At 44.9% G+C, this 12,967-nt stretch overlaps 1 protein-coding gene across 2 annotated transcripts in view; it reads left to right on the forward strand.

Annotated features, from left to right (window-relative positions):
* TNRC6C (trinucleotide repeat containing adaptor 6C) overlaps window positions 1-12,967 on the forward strand; it is a 164,402-nt gene that overhangs the window by 67,817 nt on the left and 83,618 nt on the right. For both annotated transcript variants that reach the window (XM_089534920.1, XM_089534910.1), the window contains one exon: window positions 2,750-3,082. In XM_089534920.1, coding sequence (XP_089391046.1) covers window positions 2,750-3,082 — 333 coding nt within the window. The remainder of the gene's footprint in view (window positions 1-2,749; window positions 3,083-12,967) is intronic.

Below are 12,967 nucleotides of genomic sequence, written 5' to 3' on the forward strand. Positions count from 1 at the left end.
TTACTTTGTTATATTAGAATAATTTTGCAAGGTTGGTTCTAAGAAATATTTAAACTTTTTTTAAAAAATCGGTGTATAAACTACAACTAATTATGATTTTTATTATGCCATGGCCACATCTAGTTGCCTGTTCAAGCATTTCCCTGAATGCATGGAAGGCTAAACAGGTGGCGGGGATTGTTCTTGTGTGCCTTTAAGTCATTTCTAACTTATGGCAACCCTGTCATATGGCTTTCTTGGCAAGATTTGTTCAGAAGGCCTTTGCCTTTGCCTTTGCTTTTGCTTTTCTCCGAGGTTGAAAAAGTATGACTTGCCCATAGTCACCTAGTAGTGTTCCATAGCTAGGAGAGGATTCAGACCATTACACTACACTGGCTGTCCTTGCGCCCCCTTGTGGGACACATCATCCAGCCTGGGAGGGAGTAAAAAGGCAGGCCCAACCCCATCAGGGCTAGCCAAAGCAAGAAGGGCCCTCCCTCCAGTCCATCTGCGATGGTTCAGGCCTCCGAAGGAGAGAAGAACCACTGGACTTGATGCCCTTCCCCACCACCATTCCCTTCTCCTTTTGTGTCATGTCTTTTTAGATTATAAGCCTGAGGGCAGGGAACTATCTAATTAAAATAATTATTATTATTATTATTATAATTATAATTATAATTATTATAATTATTATTATTATTATTGTAAGCCGCTCTGATAGCCTTTAGGGCTGAACAGTGGAGTATAAATACCATAAATAAAAATAAAATAAAGAAGACCCTCTGATAAGGCTTTATATTGGTTACAGATTTTTCTTCCTCCGGGCCCAATTCAAAATGCTGTTTTTAATTTTTAAAAGCCCTCAGCAGTAGGGATGCAAAGAATACTCATTAATATTTTCAACCTAAGTGAAAAAGGGGGTCTCATCTCCCAAGACACTGCACTGAGGGAAAGGAGACCATCTATAAGATTCCAGGTAATTTGGAAATTTGAGAAAAATCTGTTTGCACAAAGATGCATTTGGTTGTCCTATGCAAAATATGAGTTTGTAGAAAATAAATGTGCTTTTTGGACAAAATGCACTGATTCTTACAGTTGTGGGGAGGCAGAAAAATGCATGCAGGAGAACTATATGTGCCTTTATTGCACAGGAATCCAACCAGTCAAACAAATTACACTCCGAAACCCTGCTCTATGCCTTCGACATGTAGGGAAGAGTCTGGTGAGCACAACCTTTTAACTGTGGATTTGATTGTAGGGCCATGACTGCAAAATGCCCTCCTACAGATGTCTGGCTCACTCACCTGCTAGTTGCCTTAAAGCGAGCAAGGAAGACATGATAGTTTTGTGTGAAAGGTCTTTAGAGGGAGTTAATACAGTGCCCCCACTAGACATAGTTACAATGTTAATGTGGTGGGTTTTTTCTTGTGATGAACATTCTGAGAACTGTTTTAAACTTTAACTAGTTTTTGACATCAAATCAATTTAAGCTGTATTGGGGTCCCTTTGGGCTGAAACGTGGGATACAAAATAGCAAAGTAATGCATAAATATACTATGAAGAATAACAAAAAATGAAGCACTTGGCATTGGTATTTAATGCCTGAGTCTCTGCTGTTGTTCGCTGTAATATATGCCTTTGGTAACATCCCAGTAATATCCTTATAAATGTGATATGAAAAGAATTGAAAACAATTTAGAAACTTCACTTGATCCGGAATACATGTGCCTGGGTGTCTGCCTGGTTCAGTAGCTATGAGCATATAATACCAGTACAGAAGGATCTCCATCAGTGTTCATGCACTGTTCAGGGTGCTGGCTCTCACCGTTTAAAGCCATAAACAGCCTGGCTCATTGTGCTTGCTTCTTTATGAAACCACTTTCACTCTTGGGATATCAGATACAATTTAGTGGTGCCCTGCTGTCTGAGATTAATTTCTATTAGAATTAAGGTGGCTTATTTTTTTGTTTTGTTTTTAATTCTCGGTTTTTGGTGGCATAAATCTGTGGAATGTTCACTCTTCATGAGGCTTTCCTAGCTAGATCTGTTTTTACTATTAGATAATCACTTTTTTATTGTAGAATCTATCTGGAGTCTTGGGGTTAAGAAACTTTATAAAATATAGTTTCACATACTTTTTAAATGTGTGACAATTATGCTGTAAATCACTTTGGTTTTGAAATGGTAATAAGGGGCATAATGGGTGTAGGGGATCCAGATCGCACCTCAGGGGGTGGTGTGTGTGAAAGAGAGAGTGCACTGATGGAAATGGGCTGCTTTCTGGATCTGCTAGCCAAATGGGAAGACAAGACTCCTTCCTTTGCCGCCTGACTAGCCACCCAGAAAGGCTGCAGGGTGGCAGCAGCACCTCACTCCCACCAGCTGCTGTTGGTGGGAAGGAACTGTCTCCTGGGTCTGGTGGCCATCAGGCAAGTTACCTCCCTTTCCTGTCTGTCTAGCAACTCTGGCAGACCTGGAAAAGGCTGTTGAAGAGTGGAGGGGGGTATTTAAAAATTATCTGCACCAGATGTCAAATACTCTAGGTGCTCCAATGATATCTTGCTAATCATTATTTTTTAAATGTATTTAGTGCTGATTTTCTATAACATTAATCTCATTACTAAAAATCCGTATACATGGGTGGTTTGTGCACTTGCTTGTTCCAGCCAAAATGTTCAATAAGGTGTAATTCCAGTTGCACTGTACTTAAAAGTGTATCATGTTTAATTCATCTCCCTGATAAAAATTTTCTTAACATTTTAATCTACAGTGCCAGAACCTATTAAGACCAGTTTAAGCCAGCTCCAACCTGCCGGTACCAGTACCAGTACTTCCACCAGCACTATTACTAACAATAGCAATGGCAAGCGTGCATCTGCCAATGGGCAGCAGCCAGCTGCATCCCGATACCTGCCTCGTGAGGTGCCTCCACGCTTCCGCCAACAAGAACAGAAGCAGCTCTTAAAGAGAGGCCAGCCTCTGCCTACTGGAACTCTGATCAGCACGAGTCCAGCACAAGGTACTGGACAAGCAGGGACAAGTCCTCCTCCACAGCCAGGAGCAGGTGGACATCACCACCCCAGCAAGACTCAGAACCCTGCAGGTAAGGGAGTTAGTATAACTGAGGGGAAAAATGCATCACACAAGAGAAGACTTGTTCAGATGCTCAATTAAATGGTTAAGCTTTAACTTATGAATGAATGAATGAATGAATGATTCATTTATAAACCGCTATTCCTGGCAGATCATAGCGGTGTACAATATTATCAAAAGATACAAAGTTACAGTCAATAGCCCCCCAATAACCCACCCATACAAACCCACCCCAACCCTTAAAAACAGTATAAAATTTCAAATATTGCAACGAATCCATAAAAGCCAAATTAAATCAGAATACATAACAAAAGGTTGACACAATGCAGAGAGGAGAGAGAGATAACATCAGGACACATACGAGAAGGCTTGCCGGAAGAGAAAGGTTTTTAGATTCTTCCTAAAAAGATCTAGGGAGGTTGCAGAGCGGAGCTCATCCGGGAGAGAGTTCCAGATTTGAGGGGCTGCGATGGAAAAAGCCCTTTGAGAAGAGGAGACAAACCTAAATTTAGGAACTCTTAACAGTTGTTTACTGCCCGATCTGAGAGCACGGGGCGGACTATATGGGGAGAGGCGGTCCTCCAAGTACCCTGGGCCCAAGCCATTTAGGGCTTTATAGGTGATAACCAACACCTTGTATTGCGCCCGGAAGTGGATAGGCAGTCAGTGAAGATCTTGTAGAACAGGTGTTATATGGCAGGCCCTGGAGCATCCAGTGACCAGCCTTGCTGCCATATTCTGAACAAATTGTAGCTTCCGAGTTTGGTACAAGGGTTGCCCCATGTAGAGCGCGTTACAGAAATCCAACCGAGAGGTTACCAGGGCAGGTACCACAGTTTCAAGGTCTCCCCAGCCCAGGAAGGGTCGCAGCTGGCGTATCAGCCGAAGCTGATAACAACTGCTCCTGACTATCGCATCCACCTGCGATGTAAGGCGGAGCGATGAGTCAAGGAGCACCCCCAGACTGCGAACAGAGTCCCTCACGGGGAGCGTGACCCCGTTCAGGACAGGTGGACAAATATCCATCCCTGGGCCCGGGGAACCTATCATGAGTACTTACGTTTTCTCTGGATTCAAGCTGAGTCTGTTTTCCCTCATCCAGCCCATTACCGACTCCAGGCAGGCATTAAGAGGAGAGATGCCATCTCTGGTCACTGCATCAGTCGGGGACATAGAGAAGACTATTTGGGTGTCATCAGCGTACTGATAACACCACGCCCCGTGCCTCCGGATGATCTCTCCCAGCGGCTTCATGTAAATGTTAAATATCATGGGGGATAAAATCACTCCCTGAGGGACCCCAGATGTAAGGGCCCTCTTATTGGAGCGACAGTCCCCCAGCTGCACCAACTGGAATCTACCCGCGAGGTAGGAACGGAACCACTGCAGAGCAGTGCCCCCGATACCCAACTCTCTCAGGCGTTCCAGAAGGATACCATGGCCGATGGTATCGAAGGCTGCTGAGATGTCCAAAAGCACTAACAGGGACACACTACCCCTGTCCATGCCCAGACGGAGTTCATCGACCAGGGCGACCATGGCAGTCTCAACTCCATAGCCAGCCGGAAGCCGGTTTGAAATGGGTCTAGAAAATCCGTATCTTCCAAGATCCCTTGCAATTGGAAGGCAACCGCCCTCTCGATCACTTTCCCTAAAAATGGCAGCAGCGAAACAGGCCAATAATTATTCCGAATTAGGGGGTCTAGGAAGGGCTTTTTTAATAAATGTTTTACAATGGCCGTTTTCAAACTTGATGGAAACTGCCCTTCCCTGAACGATGAATTAATAATCCGGCGTAACATCTCTGTCACAGCCGGTCCCCCTTGAACTGCCAGCCATGACGGGCAAGGATCGAAGGAGCATGTTGTCTTCCTAACATTGCAGAGAATCTTGTCCACATCCTCGGTACTTACAGACTCAAAGTGATCCAGTACAACCGAGTCCACGGAAGCCCCGGACACCTCTACTCTAGATTCTGAACTAATACTGGCGTCGAGATCAGCCCTTATCCAAGAGATTTTATCCGCGAAGAAGTTGTTAAATTTGTCACAGCAGGCCTTGGATGGTTCCAAAATAGGGTTCAGGGGAGGGGTCAGTTGTGTAAGCTCCCTTACCACCCTGAACAGCTCTGCTGGACGCGACTCCGCGGACGCAATATGTGCAGCAAAGAAGGAGTTCTTTGCTGGACTAATTGCCACTCCGTAGGCCCTCAAGAGGGACTCTAGGAGTGCCTTGTCGGATAAGTGCTGATGTCTTCGCCATTTGCGCTCTAGTCATTGCACAGCCCGCTTCCTTTCCCTGAGATCTCCCGTATACCAGTGCTTTTTATTGGAAGCAGGCCAGAAAGGATGCTTGGGAGCGATACTGTGTATAGCCCTGGAGAGATCAGTGTCCCAGATGTTAGTCAGGGCATCAACAGCATCGCCGTCAGTACCAACCATATACCCCTCTAGGGCTTCTTGGAACCTTTTGGGTTCCATCAGTCTTCGAGGGTGGACCATCCTAATAGGTCCGCCACCCCCGGGAGGGATTTAGGTGGATGCCTTGAATTTAGCCTCAACCAAGAAATGGTCCGTCCATGACAGGGCAGAGATATTAGTAACCTCTGCCCACGGAGTCTCCATGTCCGTACAAAAGACAACATCGAGTGTATTACCAGCAGAATGCGTAGGCCCTGAGACCAGTTGGGACAGGCCCATGGCAGTCATGATAGCCATGAACTCCCGAGCTGCAGGAGATGGACCATGGCTGGCCTCGGAGGGGATGTTGAGGTCCCCCAAGACAAAGAGCCTAGGGGCCTCCAACACCAGCTCTGAGACCAGCTGTGTCAGCTCGGCTAGGGAGTCTGTTAGCGCACGGGGTGGCCTGTAGACCAACAGAATCCCCAGACTGTCCTTGGCCTTCAGGGTCAGGTAAATACACTCGATAAAGTTCAGTGGTCAGACATTGTTCCTGGTCAAGGAAAGGGTGTTCTTATGGATCAAGGCAACACCTCCCCCCGTCCACCTAACCTGATCTGGTCCTTGACTGAGTACCCGGCAGGAAGGGCCTGAGCCCACACAGCTTCACTCTCAGGCCCAAACCAGGTCTCAGTAATGCAAGCCAGGTCACAGTTCTTATCCTCCAGTAGATCATAGATTATGTGGGTCTTATTCTTTACAGGCCTGGCATTGCACAGGAGCAGAGACAGGGTTTGTGGTACGGTTGGACTGACCCTCAGGTCTCTTTGGCTAGGAGAGTGGAAGGAAGGGGAGATAGATATTACGCATCAATCTCGCCTTCCCTTCTGATGAGTATCCACTCTCCTACCGCTATATCTCCCCCTGCCCCACACTACTCCAATAGGAGCCCTGCTTAACACAGCCATACCTCCCGTCCCCTCCCCAAGCAAAGCACAACCCATGTCCACACAATCTCCTCCTGACAATGCAACCAAACAGCACACTCTCTCCTCCTAACGAGGAGGGCAACCTTTCCTAGCGCAGTACCCAGGGGGGGAAAATACGCGCTTCTCCCGGTGATAAGGGGCGTAGTGCTGGCATCTTCCTCCGGGGGTCAGGTGAGCCAGCTTTATAGGAGGCCACTCTCACCGGCCTCCCTCCCTTTGGAGATGCCGCACAAAGCAGCAACAGGCAAGGCAGCAGTCCTTTCCCCTCGCTCTCCCGGTGTTGGGGGGCGTAGTGCTGGCGTCTTCCCCTGGGGGCCAGGTGAGCCGGCTTTATAGGAGGCCACTCTCACCGGCCTCCCTCCCTTTGGAGATGCCGCACAAAGCAGCAACAGGCAGGGCAGCAGTCCTTTTCCCTCGCTCTCCCGGTGTTGGGGGGCGTAGTGCTGGCAAACTTAGGTTTGCTTTTTGCTTATTTAGAACATAGCAATCACTTAGAGACTTTATTCCGTTCTCTGTTACAGAGGCATATTCACCTAGAAAATAGGTGTGAACAATGTAGAAATGGGACTTTCAGAAAAATAAAAATAAAGTATTATTTGTAGGTCATTAAATGGTAGGCACTGCTAATCCTGTATGTAGTACTGCCTGTTTCACCACTGCTGGTCTCTCATTTCCATACTCCTGTTCACAACTTCTTCCCTGTATGCTTCCTTGAGTTCCTTGAAAAAGGTACGATCAACAAAATTGAAGAGAAAATGAATTTGCTGTTCTAAGAACCACAGTTTGTTTGTTTTATTTTTATACTTTATTCTGCTTCCCCAAAATTAACAATACAATTGCAACAATATATAAAGTACAACCATACATTATGAAATCAAATCACCTATAAATACAGTGTGCCCTTCCTTTACGTGGGGGATCCATTATGGACTCCCCCGCATAAAACAAATACCACCTATGCTCAAGCCCCATTTAAATGAATGGGGCTCGTGCACGCAGTGGCGCGGTGGCACGCACATGCCATGGGCACGCACCCCATTTGTCCCTATGGGACGTACCACCCCTTCAAAAAAATCACTCTTTAAGAAAGTATTTCTCCTTATTGTTCCCTCATATATTCAAATATCAAATGCCAATCTTCTTCTATTTTACTCTGAGAGTAATTATTTTTTAAAATTGGAGTCAATTTATCCATCTTTATTATTTCTATTAGTTTCATTAACCATTCTTCTTTATTCGGAATATCTTTTGTTTTCCACTTTTGCCCTACTAAAATTCTTGCCATAGCCGCCATATAAAAAAGCTGCTTTCCATTTTTTTTCCAATTTCACTCTCAAAGATTCCTAATAGGAAGCATTCTAGTCTTAATTCTAATTTTTACAAATTATTTCTCTGATTTGTTTCCTTTTTTTTTTTTTTTTTTTTTTTTTTTGCAATTCCACCAGCAGTGTATAAATGTTCCTGTTGCCAGAGTTAAGTACCAATGGTAAAACATCTTATACCATTTTGCTTTTATACTTTGAGAGACAGTGGCCTGTTACAGACTGCCAAAATAAAGCTGCTTCGGGTCTCTTTGGAGGTATGCTATTTAAATGATGCATGGGTCCTAAGAGTCCGGAGGTTGCACCAAAGCCACACTCCATTCCTAAGCACTGGAGTGCAGCTTTGATGCAGCTTCTGGACAATCCCAGTTTGGGCAGTGCCATCCCAGTCCCAGTCCGGTTTGGCGCCCAAACCGGGACAGCCCCACCCACCGTGGCCACCTCAGCCCCAGCGGCGGCTCCAAGGCCTTGCTGAGGCCTGGGAGGACTCTCCGCGGTTGGAGCTCCAGCCGTGGAGACGCTCCCTCCCGGGCCCCAGCGAGGCCTTGGAGGCGGCTCCGTGGTCGGAGCTCCGGCCGCGGGGTCCTCCAAGGCCTCCGCGAGGCCAGGGAGGAGGAGGAGGCCGCTTGGCACCGCGGCGATCGCCGCAATTCCAAGTGGCCCCTCGCCCTTCCCAGCCTGGGAGCAGGCCTAGGCTTCCTCCCAGACCGGGACGAGGACGCTTCCCACCGCGGCAATCGCCGCAATGAGGAGCAGCCTCTGCCTCCTTCCCGGCCTGGGAGCCGGCCGAGGCTTCCTCCCAGACCGGGAGGAGGAGAAGGATGCTTGGCACCGCAGCTATCGCCGCGATTCCAAGCGGCCCCGCGCCCCTTCCTGGCCTGGGAGCAGGCCTAGGCTTCCTCCCAGACCGGGAGAAGGAGGAGGACGCTTGGCACCACGGCGATCGCCGCGATTCCAAGCGGCCTCGCGCCCTTCCCGGCCTGGGAGCAGGCCTAGGCTTCCTCCCAGACCGGGAGGAGGAGGAGGAGGACAAGGTTTAAAAATGTAGGACCTTCTTTTTAAATTTCCTAGCCAGGAAATTAAAAAAAAAGTCCTACATTTTCAAACCTTGTCCTACATTTGTCCCGGTTTGGAGGTCCTCAATTATGGCAACCCTAACTTTGTCCCCTCTGGCCCTTGATACTCTAACAGGCCCTTTACAGCTAAAAATGTTCATGGGTTATTAGAGGCAGTGAGTCCAGGGTCTTCCTCATTTGGCCTGTGACCTCTCCTCTTGACATCCCCTGATACTTTTGCAGCATACTATCTTGCCAATTGATTTTTTAAAAGATCTGATACTCACATAGAGCCTATTTTGCTGTGCAGCAGAGAAGTAGTAATCCTTTACCACTTCATCTGCCATTTCTAGGCTTTCAAAAGCCTAATTGTGACCTCACATAGGGACACATATGTATACACATTTTGTCTGAGTTCTGTTCTTACTACAGTGCTCTACCCATTTGCCCCCTGCATATATAATTTTAAGATTTGTTTTGACACAAAGTAAGGCCTTTGACAAGGTACCCCATGACATTCTTGCAAACAAGCTTGTAAAATGTGGGCTAGACAAGGCAACTGTTACATGGTTTTGTAATTGGTTGATCTGCCGAACCCAAAGGGTGCTCAACAATGGCTCCTCTTCATCCTGGAAGGAAGTGACCAGTGGGGTCCCACAGGACTCTGTCCTAGGCTCAGTGCTATTCAACATCATAATAATAATAATAATAATAATAATAATAGGATTTGTTTATATGCTGCCCAATCACTGGGAATCTGAGCCGCTTACAACAGAGGGGATAATACAAGGCAGTAACAATAAACATGAATTAAAAAACAAATGTAAAATAGCAATGCATTAAACAATAACAATAAAATAAGATAGCGATTAACAATAGCAATAAATAACAAAAATACATAGCAGTTATAGCAACATAGTACATAGTACATAGTAATTATAGCAACAATAAGATTAACAAAGCAAAATACATAACAATTAACAAAGTAAAATACATAACATTTTACAGAGCAAAACGAGTAAAAAGAAATTATATAATAATAGCAAATGCAACTCTAATGGAATGCAGTACAATAATACAATGCAATACAACTCTAATACAATATAACACAATACACCTAATTCCTCCCCCCCCCCCCCCCCCCCGTTTCAAATGTACAACAAAAACATTCCAGCAAATTGGAATGGCCATCTGTCGTGGATGCTTTGACTGAGAGTTCCTGCATGGCAGGGGGTGTTACTGGATGGCCCTTGTGGTCTCTCTCAACTCTATGATTCTATAATTCTATTACAACCATTAGTCAAACAATCAAAACAATCAACCTCCTGCTGAATCCTCCATTGCCTTTTGAGATTCTGGGATGATGGTGGGTGGAGTAAAGCAGTCCTCTCCACGTGAGTCCTCCATTGCCTTTTGAGGCTCTGCGATGATGGTGAGTGGAGTGAGGCAGTCCTCTCCACCTGAGTCCTCCATTGCCATCTTTATTAATGACTTGGATGACAGCATTGGGGACATTGTTATCAAATTTGCAGATGACACCAAATTAGGAGAGTAGTTAACACTCTAGAGGACAGGATCAAAATTCAAAATGACCTGAATAAACAAGAAGCTGGGCCAAAGCTAACAAAATGATATTCAACACAAGGAAATGTAAGGTACTGCACTTAGGCAGTAAAATGAAATGCATAGATATAGGATGGGGGGCATCTGGCTGAACAGATGCATGTGAAAGGGATCTAAGAGTCCAAGTACACCACAAGTTGAACATGAGTCAACAGTGTGATGCAGCAGCTAAAAAGGCCAATGCGATTTTAGGCTGCATCAATAGAAGTATAGTGTCTAGATCAAGAGAATAGTCCCACTCTATTCTGCTTTGGTGAGCCCCACCTGGAATATTGTGTCCAGTTCTGGGCGCCACAATTCAAAAAGGATGTGGAGAAACTTGAGCATGTCCAAAGGAAGGTGACTAAAATGGTGAAGGGTCTGGAAACCATGCCCTATGAGGAATGACTTAGGGAGCTGGGGATGTTTAGTCTGTAGAAGACAAGGTTAAGAGGTGATATGATAGTCCTGTTTAAATATTTGTAGGGATGTCATATTGAGGAGGGAGCAAGCTTGTTTTCTGCTGCTCCAGCTTAGGACCCGAAACAATGGATGCAAGCTACAGGAAAAGAGATTTCACCTCAACATTAGGAAGAACATCCTGACAGTAAGGGCTGTTCGACAGTGGAACACACTCCTTCGGAGAGTGGTGGAGTCTCCCTCCTTGGAAGTCTTTATACAGAGGCTGGATGGCCATCTGATGAGGATGCTTGAATTGATAATTCCTGCGTGGCAGAATGGGGTTGGACTGGATGGCCTTTGTGGTGTCTTCCCACTCTATGATTCTATGACATCACTGTGAGGTGGACATTCTTGTACTAATCATTGTTACAATAAAGGTATTCATTTCCTTTGTAGCAATTGGTAACATACGTAGGTAAAATTAATGTATCATTTAATCTTCTTCAAGTTTACTTATCTTCAATCATCAGTTGAAGTCCAATAATCAGTTTTAATAATAGAAGGTTGCCATGAGGAAAATCTAGATCATGCAACTAATACTTCATAATACTTCACATGAACCATTTTTTAAAAATGCTTGAAATCACCAACTCCTTCAAAACTCTGTACATGTTCAGTTCTGTAGAAGGTATCTGTCCAGCTTGCTGCAGCTTCTTGGCCAGTCACCTGACTCAACTTCCTACACATCCTTCTTCTGTTTAATCTCTACTTTGAATTAACTAGACCTGTGAGCAAACAGGGGCACCTTAGCCTCCTGTCACTAATTGGTAACCATATTGGGAAACACTGAACCTGAACTATTTGTAGCCCACAAAGGCATGATACATACTGTTTCCATACCCGTTAATGGCATGCTGTGCCAACTAGTCTGAGAAATGCTTCCTTTGACTTTTGTGATCAAAACAAAAGTGGCATTTTAATGTGAAGAAAGGTAAAGCATTAACACAGATTTATACAGTATTGTTTAAATGTTTTTTTATCACAAGCAATATCTTCATATTTTTATGGAACTATAAAGAGTTAAACTAATTTCTGTAGAATGCTGACACAGTTTGAATCTTTGCTTATCAAAATTTGAGTTCAAAGCTATCATTTGTTTAACGTAAGCTGAGAGTTTCAGCAGCTGTTGCTTTAAGAAACTTCAAGCCATGAGTTGGCAGCCATGCAAGTTCTAAATGCATTATGTGATACTGTAGCAGGATGAACTAGTCCTGTGAGAGTTAATGGGCTCTATGCCAATTTCTGTCATACATGAAGGGGAATTACTTGTGGATCCCATAGTATTTTCCTTCCTAAGAATAGCCTGAGAAAAGGAGCAGCTACCAAAACTGACCCGGGCCATGTAAAATGCATGGTTTGTTTGGAACAAGTAAGTGGAAGAGGGAGGCATTTCTGTCATGGAGGCAAAGTTCAGGATACCCTCAAGACTTTCCTACTCTTGAGCCAACTTGTTAAAGAGGTCTAATGGTGCTACCAGGTGCTTTATCTAGTTCTGAAAAAGGACAGCGGTTGATTGAAATGTTTGTGTTATAAAGTGAATGGCTAGCTTGTTATAAATTTCCACTTTGGGATTGATGGGAGAAGGAGAATGCCATAAACTCCTTATTTAATTTATGAAATCTGCTGCCTCAAGATGCTATGACAGCACTGTCACAGAAGGCTACAAAAGGCAATTTTACTAATTTATCAATGGCTTTGACCAAGGTCCAAAACACACTGCAGAAATAATCCAGTTTGAGACCACTTTAACTGCTCTGGTTCAGTCCTAGGGAATGCTGGGAACTACAATTTTATGAGACATTTTGCTTTCTCTGTGAAAGAGCTCTGGTGCCACAATAAACTACTATTTCCAGGATTTCCTGGCATTGAGCCAAGGCAGTTAAAGTGGTCTCAAACTGGATTATTTCTGCAGTGTGTTTTCAATCCAAGATAGCTAAATAGAATGCCTGTTGCTGGCCAGACAGTAACCAAGGGGAACTATTATCTTCCTGCTTTGCTTGTGAACTTCCAAGAAACATCTGGTCAGACACTGTGTAAAACAGAAAAATAGGTTAGGTAAATTTTTG

Source organism: Sceloporus occidentalis, unplaced genomic scaffold, assembly GCF_023333645.1.
Source record: "Sceloporus occidentalis isolate IW3139 unplaced genomic scaffold, rSceOcc1.0.p SCAF_1, whole genome shotgun sequence".
Lineage (NCBI taxonomy): Eukaryota > Metazoa > Chordata > Lepidosauria > Squamata > Phrynosomatidae > Sceloporus > Sceloporus occidentalis.